Genomic DNA, 26,246 nt, shown 5'->3' with positions numbered 1-26,246 from the left:
CACTTCAATTTACATTTTGAATCAATTCTCTTGTCTTTTCCAGTATGCCTAAGGTAAGGTAGTTAACAGTTATGAGTGACTTATATTTTAAAAAGATGGGCGTGTATATGCATATGTGTTGTATACAAGTAGAAGAACCTGAATGCATATACACTGGCAAAAAAAAAAAAAAGAAAAGAAAGAAAGACTCACCTGTTTCCTGTCTGTCTGTTTATAAGAGAACATGGAGTGAGCGATTTGTCTCCTTGAGCTTCCAAGATCAGTGGGCTAGATTTTTTAAAAAGGAGACAAAAAGTAGGAAACAATAGTACAATGCTTCCAGTAAACATTGCTGCCAAAACTCAGAGGAAACATAATTATAAGCATTCTCTTTTGAATTAATTTATAGAGCACAATTGCAGGGAGTAGAAGGACGTTGAGTCAAAGTCTCTACTATGAAGTAGGGTTGTACTCATGGCCCAAGATTCCACACTGCAGAGGGAACATTTGGCCTTTCTCTAAAAACAAAAAAAAAAGTCTTCATCATCTCCACATTAGCTATATTAGTTATATTAGTTACTATGGAGTTTGTACCTTAATTTCCCCTTTTGAAAACTGGATCCCAGGCCAAGCCTGAGATGGACCAACTAGTGAATATGGCATATTGTCAAGGATGCACTTGGGCTTCCCCCATAGGAAGAATAATTTCCTTATGGGGAAAGTTCACCATCAATGTCAGAAATGTGAGGTAGAATCAAAGAGTTGAAGAGGCAGAGAGCTCTTTCAAACACACCCTGGGTGAAGGAAAAATTGGACACATGAGTAAACTCAATAAAGCTGGAAAATAGTGAGATTGTGTTTCTTCTGCCTTATAAATCTTCACTATAATTGCATCATTTGACAAATGATAACAGTTGCTTTGCACATGGCACAAACTCCACAATTTCAACATTTTTCATCTTGGCCTACTCTCTCCCTAGCATGGATGATTTAATAGTAACATTTTTCACTTAACAAATCTCCAGTGAAGAAAGCCATGTTGACATCCTAATCACTCCCAGAAAACATTAAAGCTCAATGGCTTTTAATACTTGTATCGTGCTCTTTTTCTCTGATCCCACTAACAGGATTTCTAAATACACAAATGGATAGCAATTAAACAAAGAAGTTATAATGGGCTTTTGTGTTTATATCATTTTATAAAGAATTCACTTTAGCCTGAAAAACTAGGGAAGAAGGTTTAGAATCAAAAATGAAAAACCAGTTTCAATTACCATGCTATTCACACTTAGCCCAAAGTGACTCGTTGTTAGTAAATAAATGGAACAACTTAATCGACCAGTTGCAATTGCATTCACAAAGTAAAAACTGAAGGCTGGCTCACAAAGGACCATAAACTGCAGAGAGAAAAATGGAAATACTGTGCAAACTGCTTATAATTTATTGCTATCGAGGAAGCCTGTTTCAGGAAGCCATCTAACATGCACATACGTGGCTGAACACAGAAACAATCCCATGCTTACCTGTCAATATACTCAGTAGCTACATCAAAGGTTTCCATCCTTCCAGTGATAATCCGACCATATACGTGTATTAGTTTTCCTGTTTTAATAAGAGTTTTGAAAATGTAATGTACTTAGCTCAAACTCCAAATACACAACGCAAACTGTCTTTGGTTTTCGTTACATATACCCAATATGGCAAAGCTGGTCATGAATCAAAAGGTAATATTTTTTAAGTAGACTATATAGTAAGTAGTAAAGTCAGTGGTATGATCCATTGATCAACATCACACACTAGAAAGTCTAGAATAACTGGTTCTGTCAAACACAGACTTAGTCATCTATACATGGAGCCTGGAAGGAATAATGGATCTTCTTCACAATCCCATAAAGTTGGCAGATTTCAGGAAAGAGGGGCCAATTTCTGCACACTGCCCTAGTCCATTCTCTTGGTTCTGTGTAGATCACTCACCCAGAGAGGAATTTAAGAACAACCTGCCCTGGGGTGCTCCATCTTCATGAGACATTCCTGTTTACTTACTAAAGTAAACATAAGATACCACAGCATCTCACTCATATGTGAAATCTTAAAAAGTTGATCTCATAGAAATTGAAAGTCTAGTTGTTACCAGAAGTTGGGGAGAGAAGGTAGAGATGAAAGAGTATAAAATTGGTTAATGGGAGCTAACAGTTAGACTGGAAAAATAAGTCCTGGTGTTCTATTGCCAAATAGGGTGACTGTAGATAATGGTAATGCACTGCATTTTTTTTTTAAATTTCAAAAATTTTTTAAAAATTTGTGGTGAATGTCTTCACCATAAATAAATGATAAATGTTTGAGGAGATAGACATGTGTAACCTGATTTGAATACTGTATAATGTATATATGTGCTTAAACATCACATGGTGCCCCATATATATATATATATATATATATATATATACAGTTTTTACATGTTAATTAAAATTTTTAAAATAGGCCTACAGCTATAATGCCAGCATCTTGGAAGATTGGAGGATAGTAGTTTGAGGCCAGTTGGAGAAATAAGTTATCTAGGTGCCATCTGAACAAACAAACTGGGTGTGGCGGATCACATCTGTAATCCTGGCTACTCAAGAGGCATAAGTAGGAGGAAGGCAGTCCAAAACCAGATCAGACAAAAACATGAGACCCTGTCTCAAAAAAAATAATAACAAAAAGCAAAAAAGGCTGGAGGCATGACTCAAGTAAGTAGTAGAGTCCTTGCCTAGCAAGCACAAGGCACTGAGTTCAAACTCCATTATCATAATAATAATAATTTTAAAATAAGTAGAATAAAATAAGCAGGCAATATGAAGAAGCTCATATTACACAACCTGAAGTGTCTTCAGGGATCCTAAACTATTTGCCATATCCAAAAATACAAAAGATAAATGTCATGAGTGTACCAAATGAACAGGAGTTAAAGAAGGGTACAAAAGGCAAGAAGATTGTGATTAAAGGATAGACAATTAGCACATCTCATTTATTCAGCAAATATGCTTGTGTTCAAAGATAGGACAAGCCAGGAGTGTTAGCATGGCGCCTGCAGGCACAGCTACTAGCAAGGCTGAACAGGAAGATCACTTGAACACGGGAGTTGGAAGTCAGCCTGGGCAACATAGCAAAAAAAGAGAAAAAAGGAGTGGAGGCAACCTAGGGGAATGGCTCAAGTCTCAAGTGGTAGTGCACCTGCCTGGCAAGCATGAGGCCCTGAGTTCAAACCCTAGTACAGTCAAAAAAGGTTGGCAAGTTCAGGATCTACAAACAGTTGGTGTCTGCGTAATCTGCTGCTATGTGGGTGATGACTTCTACCCCTGGGCCTCCATTGGGCAATTTCCAGTGATTTCCATGAGGTCATCATTCTCCCTTCTGTTCATCTTTTGAATCCACTGGGGATACAGGCATCAGCAATGACCTCCCAGCAAAGTGCACTCTCTGCGCCTCTCCCATACCTCTCCTAGGAGCTGGGAAAGGAATACAGGGTCATTCATTCTCAGAAAGACTTTGGGGCCCTTAATAGATACAACTAATCTGATTTATTGCATATTTAAAAACAACTCAACTCAGTCCTGAGGAACTTCACAGGACACGGTCTTAAGCAAACACACCATAGCAAGGTGATATACATAAAATTTCTTACACAGCTCCACAATTATTTAGATGCAAGAATCTTCTACATAGGGAATTTAATAACCTATATTGCAAACTTCTAGAAAATGTTTAGAGATGAAAGAGAGAGGTAGTAGTTAGTGAAGTAAAACCGCATAAAAGGTACCTATGGGGTTCAAATGTTCTCCAAATCCAGAAAATCTTGAGTTTCTACGTGGGCATTTCTGACTGAGCTAAAGTGAAAATTTCTTAGCTTTGATAAGCATGACTTCTAGCTTGCACCATGTTAAAAACAAATAACGGGCTATAAGAATTAAGAAAATCTGTGACTTTTTGCTTTGTTTCTAAAAACAAATAAGCCCAGCAGAGGCTGATGAATGGGTAAACTAGACAATAGTGCCAGGAGATTCTGCACCACAGTGAAGGACTGTTAACCAACTGCTCATAAAATGTTGTCTCTGTCTCTACCTCCTCCCCCATCTCCCTGGCTGCTTTCTGGGCAGGCTTCCCACATGAAATGAGAGTAATCATCTGGAAAGTGATTGCAAAGATGCAGCGTGTGTTTCCTGCCTGGAGGGGCCACTCCACTCCCCAAAAGGTGGAGGAGACAATGTGCAGAACTCCAACTTGGTGGGAGAAGCAGGCTTTACAGATCTGGATGCCAACTGACATCCCATTTTACACCTCTAATGGTTGGCTCCTTCCTCATCCCTCAACCTAACAAGACTTCTGCCATCTAAACAGGAGCTTTCTAACACTCAAACAGCAGGAACCCAAATGTTTGCATGTGATTTTCACAGATCACTCTCTTTTAATAAAACATAATTGTGTCTTGGCTATTCAGACTAATGGAATGGAACAGATCTGTAAAAAAAAATCCATACAAGTAAGATAATGGCAAATTAATAATCTTCAGAATATAATTTAAATACACATATACATAATCTGTGTCTATACACACACATACAAAATATATGAACAATTTCAATAACTTAGAAATTCAATCTGACATTTTTGACCAATCAAGCCAATCAAAACAATTAGATCAGTTTATGCATTTATGCATAACCATATATAAAAATTCAACAACTTATGTTTCCACACTTCAGCATTTTGGAAACTAAGAAGAAAAATCAAAAACCTAAAACAGAGGTAGAAATTTGCCAAGAATAAGGCAGCAAAGTATACATATCCTATCCAGGTTTACAGCTTAGTTTTAAGGTAGACTTAGCAATTATAGTGAATCTCTTTCTCAATTGTGATTCCTTCTCCTTTTATGGAAATTCCCCAGTCTTACACAACCTTATACTCTTCTAACCTCCTGACCTTTCCATATCTGTGTTTTCTCTAACTCATAAATTAATCCCATAGCTACAAATCAGGGTTTATGGCCTTCCAAGTGGTAGGCAAAAATGGTAGATACATGTACCTCTATAGATTCATATCTCAGTCATACCATTTATTAGCTATGTGACTTTAAGCAAATTACTTAATATCCGGCTACCTCAATCCCTAATCTCAAAATGGAAATAATAATAGCTCCTATAGTATCATGGTGTAGGGAGAATGTAATAAGATATTATACATGAAGAGCTTAAAATGAAATTTGACACACAGTAGCAGTTCAATAAAGGTTTGTTATTAAAAATGGGCTATTGTGTGGCCAAATAAACAAATGAAGAAATGCTCAACATCCCTGACCGTAAAGGAAATGCAAATCAAAACCATGTTAAGATTCTGCCTCACTCCTGTTAGAATGGCCATCATCAAGAATACAAAAAACAACAAATGTTGGCAAGGGTTTTGAGAAAAAGGAACCCTCAGACACTCTTGGTGGGGATGTATATTAGCACAATCCCTATGGAAAACAGTATGGAGGCTCCTCAAAAAACTAAAAATAGAACTGCCATATGACCCAGCTATACTATTCCAAGGGATACATCTGAAAGAATGAAGTCAGATTACAATAAAGACACCTGCACACCTATGTTCATTGTAGTATTATTCACAATCAAGCTATGGAAACAGCCAAAATGCCCCACTACTGATGAATAGATTAAGAAATGTGGTACTTATATACAATGGAATTTTATTCGGTTACAAAGAATGAAAATTTGTCATTTGCAGGTAAATGGATGGAACTGGAGTAAAGTGAAGTTAACCAGGTTCAGAAAGCCAAAGGCTGCATGTTTTCTCTCACATGTAGAATATAGACCCAATACAAATACAAGCAATATTATGAAAAACAAGTCAGCTAAGGTGTGGTCACTAACAGGAGAGAGAAGATAAAAGAAGGAAGTTAAGAAGGTGAATATGGTTGATGTATTTTCTACACAACAAGAAATATGAAATTTTTAAACCAGCTGAAATCACCATAAGAAGAAGAATAAGGTAGAAAGGAGAAAAATAGAAGGGATGAACCAATTTGGGTTATAATGCATATATACATGGAAACTTCTTTTATATCTCTCTTAAACAAATAAACATGTCTTTTTTTCAAAAACAGAGAACTGGAAGGAAAAACAGGTCCTTTCTGGCAGTTGGTATCAGTGGGAGGGGGGAGATATAAAGAAAGGGTGTAGGAGGGTGGATATGGTGCAAATATTATGTTCTCATGTATGTAAATGGAAAAATGAGACCTGTTGAAACTATTCCAGAAATAGGGGTTGAGGGTATAAAAGAGAATGATGGGGGTGATAAATTCAACTATGATATATTGTAAGAACTTTTTTAAATGTCACAATGTACCCCCAGTATAGCAATTATATGATAATTTTAAAGGGTTTTTTAAAAAGATAGGCTATTATGAATGATTATAAAGCTCAAAGTGATTATGATGTCTATTTCCTATATCCTCCAGCATCAACGGGTTTGATTTTGTTGTCCTCTTTTTCTTACAATGTTTGAATTTCTTTTGCTATCAGTGAAGCAAAATTGCCTAAAGGTAAAATCAAACCAGGTTAAAAATGAACCAGAAGTTAACACATATTTTCAAAACAGTATCAGGGAAGAAGCTAATTTTTCCTACTTAGAGTCTGCTTGCCTAGGTAGAAGAGCTTACAACAAGCTTTGGCAAAGGGATTCAAAATCATTCTTGTTTTATTGAAAATTTCTTACCTGGAACTCCACTTGGTGGATTAACTTGGTAAACAATGGGTGTCTGTGCCTTGGAAAACTGTTCAGAAAATATTATCACAAGTGAATATTTCATTAGTTTATTCACAAACACAGAGGCATAAGCCATCCCTCTTAAAACATTTATCTAAGATAACAAATAGATATTATTTCTTTAAATAATCTCCATGCTTACCTCTTTTATCCTTATAATATTTATTTCTGTGAGGTAGAGATGATAAATACTATATTCCTTCTGTAGATGAAGTAAAGGGGTTTGATCAAAGTCACACAGCCCTCTATCCTGCACCATACTGTTGAATCTTTGGCAAGCCTGTTTCTACCTGCCTACCTGCCACATTCAGAAACATATTTTACAGGAAGGAAAGGTAGGTAAGCCGTCATCCAGAGTGTCAATCCTTTAATTCCATTATTCATTATTTAATGTCTGTGAGTCTTAAAGGTTTTTGCTTTTCTAGAAAAGAATTCATTTATTTCATTGAAAATATTGTGACTAAAAAAAACTTAGTATATTATAAGAATCAAAAAAAGGAAAAGATTGTGACTTGAATTATTAGCAGCCAACATCTTGGTAGCTATCAGCAAACTACAAAAAATGAAAAGTTGGACATTCAGATGAGTGAGGTGCTTGTTGGAGAAATGGAAGTTGCCTGCTGGAAGGCAAATGATTCAACAGATTCAAGGAATGGAAAGCAATATCATTTTCAAGAAGGAGGGAGATGGCATTGATGGAAGAGGTGGGATCCCACTAAAACCTGGTCATGGCATCCCAAATCCTCTTAAAGCACATAATCTGTTAACTGCAGGCTTCATAAAGAGGGACTACTCCCTAACTCAGGTGCTGTTACACCCCCTCTGCATAGTCCAGAATGTAGAAGGCATTTGAATTTCTGTGAACGAATGGAGTAGCCGAGTCTCAGATGGCTGACATACTGCTGGAAAGGAAAGTGGGGAATGAGACAATCTGGGAATTCCATCTCACCTACAACCATCTGGGTTAGTCTAGGATTTGGGCATTATTCCACCTGTAAATCACTCCTGAGCCATGGGGAAATGGGAAAGATGAAGAATGAGCCTATACCTCACCCAGGAAGAGACTTTCACACATACTTTCTCTAGATAGCCAGACTGCCTCCTTTCCAGAAAACATACAGTGCTTCCCATTCCCAAAACAAACTACAGCAACCTGTTTGGTTTGGTCAGCTTCCAGCACCCTGGGAGTCTACCTTCCCAGAGAGAATAGCACCAGAAAATAACTTTGTTGTTAATCAACAGCCCTAATCAGACACTGAGAACTACCAAATATTTCAACAAAGCTGATGGTGGCCTGTCAAGCATGGATTTTCTGTATTGATCCACATGACAATCTTGATGTCAAGGTTCTCTAAAGGATAGAGTTAGAAAATAATACACAGAAAATATGTACAGTTGTGGGGGGGTCAAAATAAGAATGTGTGACTTCACAGATTAGAAGCTGGCTCTATCTCACCCAAAGGTAACGATTAACACAGTTCCACACACACCTGCCAAACATTCAATCCCCCGCACAGCTTTTCAACAAGTGACTGTAGCCAGGCCTTCATCTTTCACTGGGATGGCTTCATACAAAAGTTATTTCAGTTGGAACTTTATTACCAAAGCCTAGTTAGGTAGAGCACATGTTAGAAACTGAGACAGATGAAACAACCAAGCTCAAACCAAATAAGGAAGCATACCCCTCAGTTTCCAACTTGAACTAGAAGATCTACCACTTGGTCTGTAAACTTCCTACCAGAAGTTTGTGGTTAATACAGTATCTCCTTTTTTGCTCCCTCCCAACTCCTCGGAGAGTGATGGAGCACACTCAGGGTTAAACCACAAAAGGGCTTCACTGTGAGCCTCTGAACTGAGGCAACATAAAACGGTACATTTCTAAGAGAAACAGGCCTCTGGTCACCCACCAGGCTTAAGGACACAGCAGTGAAAAATTAATGAGCTTCCAAATCAAGCTTCCTGCATGCTGATCCTTGAGCCCCAAGGAGGTCAGCAACAGCAAGATGCAAGGGGGAGCAGTGAAACAGTGCATTATAATGATAGAGTCACAGCCACCAGCTGCTTGATAAACCTTCTGTGAGTTGTTCAAACTTGTCAGTGCCCACAGCAGGCTCTTTGGAGTGACTGGCAAGATGGAATTAATTTTTAATACTCATGGTTCCCCAGTCCCAGCCCCAAAACAAAGAGACACATGGTATGTTAGCTAGCTTAGAATGAATACCTCTCATTAACTGCATCCCTGGTGATATTTCATCAACTGGCCAAGCTAGTTGAGCCACTGACAGACTTGTTTTTTTTCATGTGCAATTGTAGGAAGTATTTCTTTTCTTTCCCTCACCCTCGCTGATCTTCTAATAAGTAGGAAAACTACTACCTGGGGTGAGAGGAAACATGGTGATTAAGACGCATGCACCACCATGGCTCATCTGTCACATTCCCTGAGACAGTGTACAAGGGTGGTGTGACTCTTGGTAACAAAGAATGATACGACTTTTTTTTCTTTCTGCTGCATACATGCAAAAGCAAAATTTCAAAACATAAGATTTTTTTTGGACTTAGAAACAAACTGTTAAGTGTGATTGCACAGTAGATTCCAAATTTCAAAGACAAAATGCTTACATAAAATGTGGTTTTATTAGAGATTCATTTAGAAGGCGAAGTCTTGTTCTAAAGAAGCCTTGGTTAAAAACTAGATTCTGTACTTTGGAATGGCTCTTAAACACAGCACCTTTGTCACTGGAAACACTGCCAACGCTCTGTCTTCTATGGAAAGTTGAGGCCTACCCTTTCAGATATCCTATTAGTTTGAAACAAAGCTTAAATGGACCTGGGCTAAACCAAACATAAAATTAAGCCCCAATGTAGATAAAGGGGCTCTAAAGTAAGTCAGTCACTGGCCTCGGAAAACTACCTCCTCTGTGGGTCTTTCTCTCTTTCTATCTCTCCTGCCTTTTTGGTCTATCTGAGCTTGAAGGAAAATCCCACCTGTAAATGCCCCTTCGTGCTAGTGCTGTGAAGTAGCAGAAGTGTACCATAAAGTAAACGGTTTCCCAGAGAAACTTGGGTCCCTGATTCCCTTCACCATCCTCAGACTCAGCCACAGGTAAATGAAACGCGGATCCACGAAAGTTATTTCCGTGGCTCCTCTATAAGCTTCAGGTTACAGGTGGGTGGAGGGTCAGATGTAGGTTACCATCCTGGTTCTGCCACGTACTACCTGGATAACATGGGCAAATCATTTACTCTCCTCTCGCCTCTGACTGCTCACCATACAAACAGGATAATAAATATCTGCCTCATAAGCCTGTGAGCATTAAATTACGCAATGCACACAGAGCACTTAGCTGGAATGTGACACGAAAGTGTCCAATACTTCTCTCTCAAAGAAGCCCTATCACTACCATTCACCTTTCTTCTTACCTATCAAAGCAGACTTTCCAGCTGATTGGTAACACAAGCACACTCTCCAATTAGGCAACCCCATCACTCCATCCTAAGAACCCACCTTGAAAGCACAGCTGCCTTGTAGTCCTGAATTTGGACTACCTACCACCTGTCCTCCAGAGCACACTTCCAGGGAGTACAGACCTCCATGTTCTTCAGACAGCAGAGGTCTGTGAGAAGAAAGTAGAAATCCTTACTAATCAGAAACCAGGAATCCCCAAAGCAGGCAGCTCATTTGACCACTTCAAATTTTCTCCCTGCACATGTGAAACAGAGCTAACTAGATATTCCTATGTTTCACCTGCTAGATCAACTCGTAATAATTACACTTTAAGGGCTAGGTCCTTCATCAAAAGAAATTATGGGAGTTTTTTTTATTGTTAATGAAAGTTCCTGGAATTATAAAAAAAAAAAAAGTACTGTTTCTCAGAATTATAGACTCATCGGACAAAAGAATTAGAAGATATTTTTATAGTTTATTCCCTGTTTTCATTAAAAAATTAAAGTTCACCTTAGTGCACACCTGTAATCCCAGCATTTGGAAGGCTGAGACAAGAAGATAGCAGGTTCAAGGTCTGGGCTACAAAGCAAGACCCTGCCTAAAAAAAAAAAAAATACAGTTCTAGATACAGAGACTTATATGCATGAACACCAAAGGTTCAGACAAAATGAGGCTTGAGTTCTAGACTCTTTCTGATAAAAGAAAGTGATCTTTGCTGCCAAAAAATTCTTGATTTCATGATTATACCAGCAGCCTATAAACACCTCATGAATCCATCAAGATAGAGTCTTGGACTTTCTCGTCTCCTTCCTGAATATTACCATATTTTCTTTGCGACTTCAAGCTGCCATCTATGTAGGATTTGGGGTTTGTTTGCTTGCTGCATGAGAGGGGGGACAGAGCTTGCTATGTAGCCCAGCCTGGCCTTGAATTCACAATCCTCCTGAATTAGCCTCCTACATTGCTGGGACTTCAGGCACGCCATCCTGCCCATCTTTAGGCCAATTTTTGAAGACGGAAGAATCCGATGAATAAAAAAGAAGCTAGATTCAAGAAATGCCTTCACTCCAAAACTCCCAACCAATCTTTAATATGATCTTAAACGTGTACTTGAATTGTTCATGTGTTAGCCATTATCACTAGGTACGTGTGAAATGTAGGTAATTCCAATTAAGATACACTGTAAGTGTAAAGAACACTCTGGAAGACTTGTGCCAACAAAAAAGATAGAAAGTATCTCAATAATTTACACAGATTACATGTTGAAATGATAATATTTTGGATCTAGTCAATTAAATAAAATATTAACATTAACCACTTATTTCTTTTGACTTTTTACATTACGTTGGTGCTTATGTTTTGATTGGACAGTTTATGTCAATGCTGCAATGGCTATTTTGGAGAAAAGTTTTATCTTCTTATGATAATGAATATGAGAGTATTTAATTAGTGATAAGCTATGTTTTCTTACTTAAATGTTAGCTGAATCGATATTGATCTTCCACTCAGAGTTCACTCAGTAGATACCTATTGAGCATTTTCTACTTGTAAGATATTGAGCAGTGCACTATAAGGTCTGCAGTGATGAGATTAAACCCATCCCTTGGATTTGAAGCACTTGATCCTATGAGGATAATCTGAAACTAGGCAAATGACCTGAGAGTCATGAAAAACACAGAGCTGAGGGAACAGGGTCACTAAGGCTACACATGCTGTGTATTTGTGTGAATTATAAAATAATATTCCCTTCAGGATGAGTTGCACAAAAAAGTGTGTGTGTGCACATATATATCCTGAAGATGAATTACTAAAAGGGGTTTCTTCTTCTCTTCCTAACAAAGAAACATTACACTGAGTTGGATGTTCACGGAAGAGGTGGCATTGATACTAGGGTTGGTAGATTTTCATAGGCAAAAATTGAAGAGAAAAGTCTTACTAAAATAAGGAATAGAAAACAAAATGTTTTTATTCCCTAATCAATGATCCATTCTTCATGAAGCAATCTCTAAGACATGCATAAAGAATGAACTGCTACAAACATAGGCCAATAAATATTTGAATAGGATAACAGATTATCTGGAATCCTATATAGGTATTTTCTAAACAGAATATCAAACTAAGCAAACAAGTTGAGCATGAAGTAAATTTCTTCCTTACTTATTTTGGATTTATGCATTATCCTTAAAATCATACCTATTCCAAGTGAAGAGCACTTTAGATTCCAAAATGGCACTATTTATTGAAATCCTAATAGCTATAGAGGTCTTTGCAAAAGAAACAAGTGAAACTACAACCCAGCCCATCCTTACAAATATCTCAAAATTCCTCCACATTCTCTCATCTCCCATTAAGTCTCAGAACACCCATTCATCCTGTCAAGTCCTCCTATTCCAGACAGATACCTGGTCTGGCATGCCACCACAGGCAAATCCAAGAAGACAGGAGAGACCTCACAGAGGATCCTTGGCAATGCTGGCTCTGCCACACTCACCAGGATTATCTCCAGCTGAGAGCCATTGACGGGATAGAGGATATCAGTCTCCAAACCTAAGCACAAGTAAAGAGGAACCTGGCTGAGCAAGATTGCAATACAAGACACACGGAGTAATGCAGAAACATGGCCACATGGGGGCAATGCCAGACATGCAGTTTGCCTAAGAACGAAGTGAATATTCATTTCCAAAGCAATTTATCACTGCCATATAAAGGAGTTTTCTTTTTTATGCACTTATAGAAGAGTTCCCTCTAGGGTCTGCCTACCACCAGGAAAGAATTTGTCAACCCTCAAAGCTACTCTATACCATGGCAGAAATGGGCATGTTAAGGCATGGTTTAGAAGCTCCCAACTATAGAATCATCTATAAAGACAATAGCCAAGCTTGTGGATGGAAACACTGCCAGGTTTCACATCCTCTTATTTAGGTTTCCTATAGTCCTATCCCACAGCTTGGGCTAGGAAAGTAGATGCTGGTGTGTAGTAGTGGAATGTACTCTACTGTGACATCAGCCAGTGCGTATGAAACAAAAGTGGCCAGTCTGCTCTTCTCCCTCAGGCCTTCCTTTATACCTGTTCTTAAATGAAAAGGCAAGGACAATAGTTAAGAAACTTCCATTTGGTAAAACTCAAACCTACCATCAAAAATGACTGTGATCCATGTTCCCCCAGCCAGGCTACCTTCTTGAGGCTCAATATGTAAACTCAGGTGAGGCACTGTAAAAAAAGTGAGAAAACACTGGTCTCCACGTCATGTTCAACCCAATAGTTTGCACAATATTTTAAGGCAAAATTTATCATGCATCAGAATTATTAGAAGGACCTATAAAACACAAACTGCTGGGTACCCCCTGCAGAGTTTCTGCTTCCAAATTTATGCTTCTAAGTACTGCTCATCTGGGGACTCATCTTCAGAACCTACATCTTAAGGAAAATTATCCCTCTCATTTAGGTATCCAAAATCTCAGTGTTTAGCAAAGCAATCCTGAATTATCCACTTCCTTACTTTTCATTTCATAAACAAAAATTGTTTTAACAAGAAAAAACATTAAATCATATGTAATTTTGCATTTTAATAAGAATTACATAAATATGTGCTTGTATGTCATATGCAAACATAATGTATTACATATCACAAGACACATATGATCCATATCACATACATTGTATATTATAATCATATCATGTGTCATATTTATGCTTTATATATTGTATATACCACACAATATATAGATTCATTAAATACTATAATAATGTCACTTCTTACCAGTGGAACAGAATAGAGGACTCGGATATGAATCCACACAGCTATGCCCACCTTATTTTTGACAAAGGCACCAAAAACATACAATGGAGAAAAGACAGCCTCTTCAGCAAATGTTGCTGGGAAAAGTGGTTATCTGCCTTCAAGAAACTGAAACTAGATCCATGTCTATCACCCTGTACTAGTATCAACTCAAAATGGATCAAGGACCTTAATATCAGACCCGAAACTCTGAAGTCAGTACAGGAAAGCACAGGGAATACTCTGGAAGCAATAGGTACAGGCAAGGACTTCCTCAATAGAACCCCAGCAGCTCAGCAACTAAGAGAAAGGATGGACAAATGGGACTTTATAAAATTAAAAAGCTTTTATACAACAAAAGAAATGGTCTCTAAACTGAAGAGACCACCAACAGAGTGGGAGAAAATATTTGCCAGCTACACATCAGACAAAGGACTGATAACCAGGATATACAGGGTGCTCAAAAAACTAAACTCCTCCAAAATCAGTGAACCAATAAAGAAATAGGCAACTGAACTAAACAGAACTTTTTCAAAGGAAGAAGTCCAAATGGCAAAAAAACACATGAAAAAATGTTCACCATCCCTAGCCATAAAGGAAACGCAAATGAAAACTACACTAAAATCTACTTCACCCCTGTTAGAATAGCTATCATCAAAAACACCACCAACAACAAATGTTGGTGAGGACACAGGAAAAAAGGAATCATAATTCACTGCTGGTGGGAATGTAAGCTAGTACAACAACTTTGGAAAACAATATGGAAGCTTCTAAAAATCTAAACATAGACCTGCCATATGATCCAGCAATCCCACTCTTGGGGATATACCTAAAGGAATGCGACTCGGGTTACTCCAGAGGCACCTGCACACCCATGTTTATTGCGGCACTATTCACAATAGCCAAGTTATGGAAACAGCCAAGATGTCCCACTACTGATGAATGGATTAAGAAAATGTGGTACTTGTACACAATGGAATTTTACTGAGCCATGAAGAAGAATGAAATCTTCTCATTCGCAAGTAAATGGATGGAACTGGAGAACATAATCTTAAGCAAAGTTAGCCAGGCTCAGAAGGCCAAAAATCATATGTTTTCCCTCATATGCAGACTTTAGACCTAAAACAAATGCAGTAATATTATTGGACATGGGTCACACACTAAGGAGAGAACACATACAGGAGGAACAGGGAAAGGTAGAAAACCCAAAACTTGAAAGTGTTTAATGTGCCTTCCATAGAGGAGTGAATATAGTAATCTTAAACAGAGGTCACTATGGGAAGGGGACCGGAAATAGTGAAGAGGTCTGGTAGAGATGAACCAATTCAGGTTGTAATACACATGTACATGAAAACAATGCTAGGAATCTCTCTGTATAGCTATCCTTACCTCAAACTATCAAAAATGCTTTGTCTTTCTTATTATTGCTTATGTCTTCTCTTCAACAAAATTGGAGAAGAGGGCAGAACAGGTTCTCCCTGGAAGTGAGGTGGATAGCAGGGAGAGGAAGGGGGTGGTGGACAGGAGGGAGAGATCCAAACAATGCATGCACATATGAATAAATGAATAAATACAAAAATAGAGTATAAAAAATAATGTCACTTCTTTTTTTAATTTTCTCATTAATAGTACAGGAGAGTTGCATTGTGATAATTTCCAAAGGAAGTAGCCTCAAGGACCCATCTTTCTACTGGTTGAACCCATCCTTCCTCTCTTTTTTCCCAGGTTCAGGTGACCATATTTAACTGTAAAGATCACCACTTGTTTCTTATGTTTCTACTTCCTGAGGAGTGGAGAAACTTCTCAAATCTGGGCCCACTTCAGGTTTCCTGCTTCACAATGTGTTCTCTAGTTTCCCCTTTTGAATACATGCTGAGAATGACTCCCCAAATCGGTTTTTTTTTTTCAATTTCCTTAGATTTTTGCTTGGAAAGGGACTAAAAGCATGGATCCTTGCTAGAATTTTCTTTTTAAAAGAAGCAGTATGGACTTCAAGTGCTAGGCTAGATTGGATTTTCCCATACAGATCATCAGTTGAGCCTGACCTTAATCCTCAATCTTTGACAATATTCCTGAGTACTACTTAGTAAGGGTAAAGCCAGCTCAAGAAAGCCAACAAAAATCAGTCAGTTCCTCAGTAAGGTAATAAGCAAGGGAAATTTTACCTATAGAAACATTTTCTCATTTCTGTGTCAGAAAAATTAAAGGATAAACCAAGCCATGCTATCTGTGGCTAATCTAGGGCATATATGTCTAGTTAGCCATACAGGTGGTGCACTGCTTATACTGGAGATGCATTCACATCAATAGGAACATGAAGAAAGCCCCAGCCAGAGCAGGCTGCCTCTATCCCTCAAAGGTGATTATATACCTCTATCCAAAGAAGACAAAACAAATGCCATATCAAGATGCAGATAAAATCAGACATAATTTGAAAAAAGGAATTGGGGGTGGGGACTATACTAGGGTTTGAACTCAGGACCTTGTAATTGCCTAGCAAGTATCTGCCATTTCTCCAGCTCTTTTTGCTTTATTTTTTTTAATAGGGTCTTGTCTTTTGTCCAATGGGACCAAGATCTTCCTACCTGTGTCTTCTCCTAGATAGTTGGGATTACAGGCATACACATACATGTCCAGGTAGAAAAGGATATGGTTTTTTTTGTTTGTTTGTTTGGAAATTATTTCTTTTTTTTTTCATTTTTCTTTTATTATTCATATGTGCATACAAGGCTTGGTTCATTTCTCCCCCCTGCCCCCACCCCCTCCCTTACCACCCACTCCGCCCCCTCCCTCTCCCTCCCCCCTCAATACCCAGCAGAAACTATTTTGCCCTTATCTCTAATTTTGTTGAAGAGAGTATAAGCAATAATAGGAAGGAACAAGGGTTTTGCTGGTTGAGATAAGGATAGCTATACAGGGCATTGACTCACATTGATTTCCTGTGCATGGGTGTTACCTTCTAGGTTAATTCTTCTTGATCTAACCGAAAAGGATATGTTAATACAGGCAGTCATTAATCACTAAAACAATATAAACTGAAACCTTAGTGAAGGTAGAGTAGTAACACCTAAAAAGAATTGCATCATGTAGCCCAAAAAGGAATTATAAAAGTTACAAGTGACTATTAAAAGTTCTGAAACATAACAGGAACTTCCACAGGCCATTAAAAGTTAAAATATCTCTTCATAACAATTTGGCATATAATATCAGATATTAATCAGAAAAAAACAATTATTAAACAGAAAATTTAAGCCCAGAAACAGATACTTCAGCACCTTCTTCCAAGATAAAATTTTTAATTTATATTTCCAGTTGGCAAGTAGAAATTGCATGTTTATGGTATGCAACCAAATTAGTACTTTAATTAATAACAGTCCTCAAGGTAACCTGAGCTCTAATCTGTAATCTATTCAACATATTCTACTCACCTGCTAAAAGTAGTGTTTCAATGCTCATCAGAGAGATCAGCCAGCAAATCATCCTGTCCTGTTAAGTCGTTCTCTCAGGATTGTTCAAGCATTAAAAGCATTTTCAGCATTGATTAGAGAAGCTTAGCTTTCATGCTTTATAAAAAAGGAAGAAAAAAATAGTATCATTTTAGTTTATCTACTATCACTTTGCTGTATTGAAATAGGAAATTAAGGAGATGAGATAAAAATGATCCCAGTGTCTTCAAAGCAACCTTTCCAAGATCAGGAGAAAGGGATTATCTAAGAATCTTATAGAAAATCATTACCACTCAGCACCTCTTGTTTTACAGGCTTATTTTATGCATGTTTAAGCCTGTTAAATATTAACGATAATGTCTTCCATTAACTCATTACTGGACAAAAGCTGAAGTTTCAAAATAAATTCCGGGTGTCAGAATACTAGCTCACAGCCTGAGGTGTGTTTTGTTTTATTCCATCCTCTTTCCAGTTTTCCCTTGCATGACTCTCCAATTTGAACTCTGCACTGTAGCCATGCTATCTCGTTATCACTCAGACAAGACTTCTACATATCCACCTCTGCCTTGGCTTCTACTGGTCCCTTCCTGGATTCAACAAACTCTCTCCATGGCTTTATAAGATCCTGCTCCTCCTTCCTAGATCATCCAGTTCCCCTTGACATCCCCCCCAAATCTGGCCTGGGCCAGATGTGGTACCACCACCCATGACTTGCCCTATAAACAGTACCTGCCTTCCTTCTTTTTTTTTTTTTTCCACCTGGTACTGGGAATGAACCCAGGGCTTTGTATGGCTTTGTATGCTCTACCTCTTAAACCAGCTGTTACTACCTTCCTAGAAGAAACCCAGGGAGCAGTCTTCTATTTCCACACGCCTCTTAGTATGAAGGTCTCACACAGTGCTTGGTAAATTCTAACTGACACATGAGTTTTTAAATATGTGGGCAGACAGAATCCACGGCATCCTGGCTGAAGCCTCTTAGTCCTGCTCGAGGAGGGCTGCTGAGCTGCTCTCCAGCACCAGAGGAGACAATAGACAAATTCTCCAAGGTTTTCTGTAGGTTTAAAAAATAAGATGATTAAATACACACACATATTACTAAATATACATTTAATTAATTTTTTAAAGAAAAATACTGAGCATACCACAGTTTGTTAAATCATTTCAGAAAACACGAAAGTCCCAATACAGACTCAGAAAAAGAACATGTGCAGAAATTTCTGCAGTGAGCACACAGGTATATCCTGATTAAGATAACCCAAAGTAGAAAATCAGTCATATTTGGCTCAACACTATTAAGATTTATTATATGCCAGTAGACACTGGGCACTTTGCTGAGATCTGGAAAAACAGCAGCCCATGGTCGTTCACAAAGAGAGAGACATGGGGGATACTTGCAGATAGGAAGAGTTCTAAAATTTCCAAGTGCATTCATCCAGGGTTCCTTTAAGTTACACAATTTCCCTCAATTTTTAAGTCTATGTGGAATAGAATGCAATTTTTAGAAATTCATCTACTGCACAGAGAATGGTTCTAAAAAGTATTGGCTCCCAAGTCCAAAACCATAGGATCCGACTTGCTTGTTGGACTCAACATAATATTTTCAGAATGGAGGAGTCTATTTTCCAACCTGTCTGCATGACTTACTATTTCATTCTGGTGTCTTCCTAAGCTTAGAACAATGAAAACAAACCACTCATATACTGGGGTTTTTTTTAACTGTATGCTCAGAAATGTCTCTTTTCCATAAAAATATAGCAGTCAAATCAACAATAAATGTACATGGATTTCTTCTCAATGTGGATTAATCAATCCACATTGATTAATTTATTATCCACATTGATTAAGATTAATCGATCCACATTGATTAAGATTAAACCTTAATCTTTCTTAAGGTGTACTCAGCGTCCCTTTATTTCTTTTAGCTAGAAAGTTTCACCACAGAGAAGAACAGCATGTATTTAGTTTAGTCCTATTTCCCCTCTAGTCCCACCTTTCTCATCTGCCCTTTTTCCCTCCTCTTCCCTTTTTCCACCCTCCTCCCTTCTGTGGGGCCTTGAAAGACAAAGCTCAGAGGCTCTTGCTATAGACCACCCATTTCTTTTTGTTCCCCATAACATTACCTAGAGAGGCAATACCTAGAAAATAGACAGCAGAGACTTTTCTGAAACAAACAGTACCTTTATCTCTTTTTGTCTTGCTGTGACTCAGGGGAGAAATTATCTTGCCTTTCTAAATGATCTTGTTTCTCTTTGCCAAGAACCGAGGACCATATTATCTGGTTAGAGCTCAGCCTGCAGCTAACATGCAGCCGACTCTTTCACACTGAACTATAACTCACCTAACTCGTTTGTGCCCTGGCCAAGCGTGTACCAGAGTGAAAGTTCAGGAAGGACCATGGGCACGTTTAATGATTAACACAAGCTACTTGGGCTTTTTCCTCGGGGCCCTTTATTAATGACCAAAAAAAGGATGTTTTACATTTTTTTCCACTTACTGCATGTGCCTAAGACAAAAATGTCAAATAAATGTCCACCCAGCAAAATATACAGGCATTCAATGGTTGAAAGAATTTGTCAGTAAGACAGGGACTGAGCAAAGAGCTCAGAGCGAAGGGTTATTCCTACTTATAAGTTTTGTGTTGACTCTTCAGGAAGAGCAACTCACGTGTGCCATTATCTGGGATGATGCTGGTGTACTCGCTACAGGTATATGAGACTAAAGAAGCAAGGAAGAAAGTGACATTTCAAAGACCTTCTGAGAAAGGGTTGACTAGCTGTCTTCCATCTTCTCCTTTCTTTGCTTTCTTAACCAAGAGGAAGTCCTTGACTTTTACCACCACCTTCCAGTAAGACTCAGACCACAAGTCTGAGCCATTAGCTTTATTGCCTCTTGATAAAGAGTCAGAACCAGAAGACCTAAAAGAAAGGTCAACACCACCTTCATACTTTGTTCATGTCTGACTTCCCTGTCCTTGTCTCATTGTTCATTTATCTGACCTGTTCATGCCAGTTCATGCCCCATGGTACCAGATCAGATGTTCTCATCTTTTTCCCCCATTCTTTCTTTTTCAGAGAAGAGGCATTTTGGTAGAATCTGATAGCATTTTCTCTACCTCCAAAAAACATCAATAGGCCTGAAGAAGTAACTCCAGTAGACCATATTTAACCCGCAGAAGTACAGCACAATTCTGAAAATAGTGAAATTATTCCCTGGAAAGAGTTGCAACTCTGCATGTTCCACAGTTTGGCAAGCAGTAATAAGACAAAGGATTGTTTTTAGGTAACAATATAGTGAATAATACAGAGAAAGAGTGATTGGCCAGAGTGGGGCAGCAGGAAGTAAAAAACCATGACGGTAACTCACTTTTTTCTCTATATCTTTGTCTTTTACAAGTAGTAGCAGCAGTAGCATTTCCTCTTCAACTTGTAGGCTTATTTCTGTTAGAAGGCAGCTAGTTCGTCTAGAGAACAGAACACTAACATGGTCCTTCCATCTAACTGGAAAAATTCATTTGCCAAGATGAGCTTTCTCCAGAGAAAGCTCTCCTGAGACTCCATCTACATTTCTTGTGAGATGTACAGCTTCACCCTCACATTTTCTGTATTGTGAGAATCCTCCCCGGGCAGGTCCCTTTCCTGCCTTTAGAACTGACACAGATCATCCTCAGAAAAACAAAACTAAGTCAATTACATATCCTCTGGTTTAGTATCATATTCAACATTAAATTGAAATCCTAAGGATAATAAATGCATGGGCTCAGATTTTAAGGAAAATGAATCTGCTTCACTAGAGCATCTAATCTATAGGTAAAATATTTACTTCATAATTTCTTTGACAAATTTTCCCCACTAAGTAAAAGTACTCCAAAATAATTTGTCTTTATTGCCTCTTCCCTAAGTCATTTTTTGTTCATTAACTTATTTTGATAGCAGTGACCCCACCTTTCCAGGAACTGAATTATGGTGACCTCCATCTTCCTGATGAGAGAAACCTGAAGTCTAACAAGGCAATTGAGTGGCACAAGTGGAAACAGCTTTGCCCAGGCTCTGAGGGAGTAGCATCTCTCAAGGAGCAGAGCTCTTTGGCTGCTGTCAGATCATATAGTCTAAGGGCACCTCAGTCATCCTAAGGACATCATTGGATTACAATGATCAACAAAGCAAGTTTACACCAATGAAATCAAATTTGCATCTGTCTGTTCCAAATTGCCTAGGTCTGGGAGCTTTCTGGGGACATGAGACATTTAGGGCCATGACAGAGAAAGTTCCTGACAAACCAGGATGGTTGACTATCCTACCTCTAAAAAAAACATAAAAAGAAAACAGGGAAATGAGTGTGGTAATATGATATATTTAGGCAGATCTTATTCCAGATAAAAACATAAACATTTTCTGAAACCTGGCACTTGGCACTCAAAACAGCAAGAGTTTATTTGCTCAGAAAACTCAATTTATGTGTAGTAACTCAATTCTTGCCATGTCAAATAAAATACATGTTACAATAACCAACATTTCCCAAATCACAGAAACATTCTTTTCTTTGAATTTGGAGCATCTGTGAGAGATGTGGGTAAAACAACATGTGTCAGCATCTGAATTACAGAACAGTTCTTTTCTCCCTGGGTTCAGCAGAATTTAAAATAAATCATACCAGCAGGGAGCAACAATAAGAAAGCAATTAATTTTTTTCTGGTCTAATACCATGTTACTATCTGAGGTCCTGAAGCCCAACTGAGATTTCAGAAGTGTATCTCATACTTAGTTTTAAAACGATGAGTGACATTGAAGTCATATATTTCTGCCCAGTGGAATGCTTGCATTGGTAGCAGAATGTTATGATACTGTCAAGTTTTATATCTTGAAAGAAGTTATTTCTTAAATGGAAGAGATGTTTGCCCCTTTTCTGTCAAATGTTGTACAAGTAATAAAACAGTGTGGACTCCTACATCTGGTATGTGAGACATAAAAACAATGAAGGTAAGTGAAGTCTAGAAATCTGGAGACAAGATTGCCTTCACATGTAAATAATAAAACAAGTGATGGTCCGATTGCTCAGAAAAGCTGTTCATACAGCACAGCAAACCATTCCAACAGCCTTTTTGTGCAGATGGGTAGTATAGCAGTTTTTCTTAAAAAGTGGTCACAAATCCTTTGACCATTATCTCATTGAAAAGTGGGTGGTCTCCATTTACCTCCTTATGAATCTGGATGAACTGCGGCTCACTTAAAATCAGAATAAAGCCAGGAGCCAGTGGCTAACACCTGTAATCCTAGCTTACTGGGAGGCTGAAATGGTAGGATCATGAGGTCAGCCAAGGCAAAAAAAGTTTATGAGACCCCACCTTAATGGGGAAAAACTGGACATGGTGATACGTGCCTGTCATCCCAACAAAGACAGGAAGCATAAAACTGGAGAGTCACAAATTGGGCCACTCTAGACAGGAAAAAAAAAAAAGCAAGACCCCATTTCCAAAATATCAGAGGAAAAAAAGGCCGAAAGTATGGCTCAAGCATTAGAGACCTGCCTTGCAAGCATGAAAGCATGAAGCCCTGAGTTCAAACCCTAGCACTAACATAAAAAAAAAAAAATTCAGAGTAGGATGGCAACCCCATGTTTGGCTAAGGACAAAAATATATCAGATATATTTTAAAGAGATTCCTCCCTCAACCAAATCATGAATCTCCTAAGACTCATTAAATGTAGCTGAATATATTCTGGCAATCCAGGGACAGCATCCATAGATGCACGGGAGCTAGTACACAGTGGATACTTGATAAACACCTGTGAAGTGAGTGAATTAATAAATAGGATCAGGATATACTCATGTCAGATATTCAGCACAAATAATAATCACTCACTTTTATTGAGCTCACCATTCACTTTTTCATTGACTATTTAATTTAATCCTGACAACCACCCTACTGAGTAGTCTCTGCCAGTGGCTCCATTTTAAACACAGGGAAAATAAAACCTAAAGAAAGAAGGTATGAAAATTGTCCAAGGTGACCCAGCTAGTGAGGGGTAGGGTTGGACTTGGGAACTAGACCAATCTAATTTCATTTCTGTGTGCCACCCTCTTGCAGAGAAGTTTACAACAGGTATGGAAGCTGGATGCACTTAAGCTTTTGAGTCCAATAAATCAGCCCCCACTTGTGATTCCATTCCACCAAGCAAGTGTCTGACTGCAGTCTGGCTTTCAGATGCAGCTGTAAAGGGGGAGCTGTCCTGGCCAGGCCACCATGACTATGACATAGTAATCACTGGACAATGACAGACATAGTAGTATCTTAGAAACTGGTGAAGAACTCACCTGAGAAATAGGACGTAGATCTCCCTGTTGCTTTGGTAAATCAGATTTCTGACCTGGTCTTCATCATGTACTTGAGTAGTTTGTTCACGAGAGTATTGCCACCTGCAAGGTCTTGTCTGGATGCCAGCCAGCTTTCCCCAGTTGGCACGCCCAGTCTCACCATACACTGTATAGGCCTTTTCATTCTGGTATATTCTATATGAGCACATTATACATGCTTAAAAAAATAAGTAATGAGGAGCTCGATCGATCAATGAATGGGTAAGTTAGAAATGTTGCAAATCATGAGTAAGATTAGGGCAACACATCTGCTGTGTTGATTGTATGTGTGTGTTCGGGATATTAGTATCCTATGATCGTACACTTGAATTTTCTTTTTTTTTTGGTTTAGGAGCATTTTTTGCTTTGCAAAATTTTCCTTAAAAAAAAAAACAGATTAACTGATATAATCTGGACTTCAGCCCTGTGGATTATTGTACTATTTTACAGATAGAAAATGGATTGCACTAAGAAATATCAGCCATGCATGGAGTCAAGACTAGCAATCAAATCTCTGGATTATAGATCTAAACGTGTTACCCCAGCCATAATTGATATATGCATCTCCTGAATGGACTGAATAGGCACCAATGCCACAGCGGGGCTTAGGGATGACAAAGAGAAGTGAGGTAGGCTTAGAAAGAAACTCTCCTTCAGCCCCAGGAAGACTAGAGCTAAGACAGACTCAGCAACAGTCCTAAAGAGCCGACTCTACAACCAATATGTGCTCTCAGTAACTGAACTCATTGACTTATCACTAATGAAAAAATTGAATTAGCACATGGAAAGTCAAAAGTTTTATTCTCATGTGACCCAAGTAAGAAAAAAAAATGTGTTTGTTGAACACTACTGCTACACTAGGTGCTGCAGAGGCCACAGTGTAACCTCTGTCCTCAAGAAGCTTTCAGTCAACTAGATCCATGTATATCACCCTATACCAAGATTAACTCAAAATGGATCAAGGATCTTAATATCAGACCCCAAACTCTTAAATTGATACAAGAAAGAGTAGGAAATACTCTGGAGTTAGTAGGTATGGGTATGAACTTTCTCAATGAAACCCCAGCAGCACAGCAACTAAGAGATAGCATAGATAAATGGGACCTCATAAAACTAAAAAGCTTCTGTTCATCAAAAGAAATGGTCTCTAAACTGAAGAGAACACCCACAGAGTGGGAGAAAATATTTGCCAACTATACATCAGACAAAGGACTGATAACCAGAATATACAGGGAACTTAAAAAACTAAATTCTCCCAAAACTAATGAACCAATAAAGAAATAGGCAAGTGAACTAAACAGAACTTTCTCAAAAGAAGAAATTCAAATGGCCAGAAAACACATGAAAAAATGCTCACCATCTCTAGCAATAAAGGAAATGCAAATTAAAACCACGCTAAGATTCCACCTCACCCCTGTTAGAATAGCCATCATCAGCAACACCACCAACAACAGGTGTTGACGAGGATGAGAGGAAAAAGGAACCCTCTTACACTGTTGGTGGGAATGTAGACTAGTACAACCACTCTGGAAAAAAATTTGGAGGCTACCTAAAAAGCTGGACATCGATCTACCATTTGATCCAGCAATACCACTCTTGGGGATATACCCAAAGACTGTGACACAGGTTACTCCAGAGGCACCTGCACATCCATGTTTATTGCAGCACTATTCACAATAGCCAAGTTATGGAAACAGCCAAGATGCCCCACCACTGACGAATGGATTAAGAAAATGTGCTATCTATACACAATGGAATTTTATGCAGCCATGAAGAAGAACGAAATGTTATCATTCGCTGGTAAATGGATGGAATTGGAGAACATCATTCTGAGTGAGGTTAGCCTGGCTCAAAAAACCAAAAATCGTATGTTCTCCCTCATATGTGGACATTAGATCAAGGGCAAACACAACAAGGGGATTGGACTTTGAGCACATGATAAAAGCGAGAGCACACAAGGGAGGGGTGAGGATAGGTAAGACACCTAAAAAATTAGCTGGCATTTGTTCCCCTTAACGCAGAGAAACTAAAGCAGATACCTTAAAAGCAACTGAGGCCAATAGGAAAAGGGGACCAGGAACTAGAGAAAAAGTTAGATCAAAAAGAATTAACCTAGAAGGTAACACCCACGCACAGGAAATCAATGTGAGTCAATGCCCTGTATAGCTATCCTTATCTCAACCAGCAAAAACCCTTGTTCCTTCCTATTATTGCTTATACTCTCTCTACAACAAAATTAGAAATAAGGGCAAAATAGTTTCTGCTGGGTATTGAGGGGGGGAGAGGGAGGGGGCGGAGTGGGTGGTAAGGGAGGGGGTGGGGGCAGGGGGGAGAAATGAACCAAGCCTTGTATGCACATATGAATAATAAAAGAAAAATGAAAAAAAAAAAAGAAGCTTTCAGTCACATCCGAACAATCAAACACTGACACACAAAGCAACAGG

The 26,246-nt window shown here is 38.5% G+C and overlaps 1 protein-coding gene across 8 annotated transcripts in view; it reads right to left on the bottom strand.

Annotated features, from left to right (window-relative positions):
• Pkhd1 (PKHD1 ciliary IPT domain containing fibrocystin/polyductin) overlaps positions 1–19,802 on the bottom strand; it is a 468,594-nt gene extending 448,792 nt beyond the window's left edge. For 6 of the 8 annotated variants that reach the window (XR_012450616.1, XR_012450617.1, XR_012450618.1 and 3 more), the window contains exons 1-9: positions 19,631–19,802; positions 18,281–18,504; positions 17,433–17,567; positions 13,359–13,436; positions 12,628–12,772; positions 10,286–10,394; positions 6,730–6,787; positions 1,503–1,581; positions 193–267 (exon numbers count right to left, since the gene is read on the bottom strand). Coding sequence is in view for 5 of the 8 variants with exons in the window: in XM_074081971.1 (XP_073938072.1) it covers positions 193–267; positions 1,503–1,581; positions 6,730–6,787; positions 10,286–10,394; positions 12,628–12,772; positions 13,359–13,436; positions 17,433–17,484 (596 nt within the window). In the remaining 3 variants the exon portion in view is untranslated. The other 2 variants (XM_074081972.1, XM_074081973.1) reach the window with 2 other exon arrangements.
• Positions 19,803–26,246: the final 6,444 nt, after the last annotated feature.

This window comes from Castor canadensis, chromosome 8 (assembly GCF_047511655.1).
Source record: "Castor canadensis chromosome 8, mCasCan1.hap1v2, whole genome shotgun sequence".
Taxonomy (NCBI): Eukaryota; Metazoa; Chordata; class Mammalia; order Rodentia; family Castoridae; genus Castor; species Castor canadensis.
The sequence above is the reverse complement of the archived record's forward strand: the minus strand, read 5'-3'. Positions and strand labels throughout refer to the sequence as shown.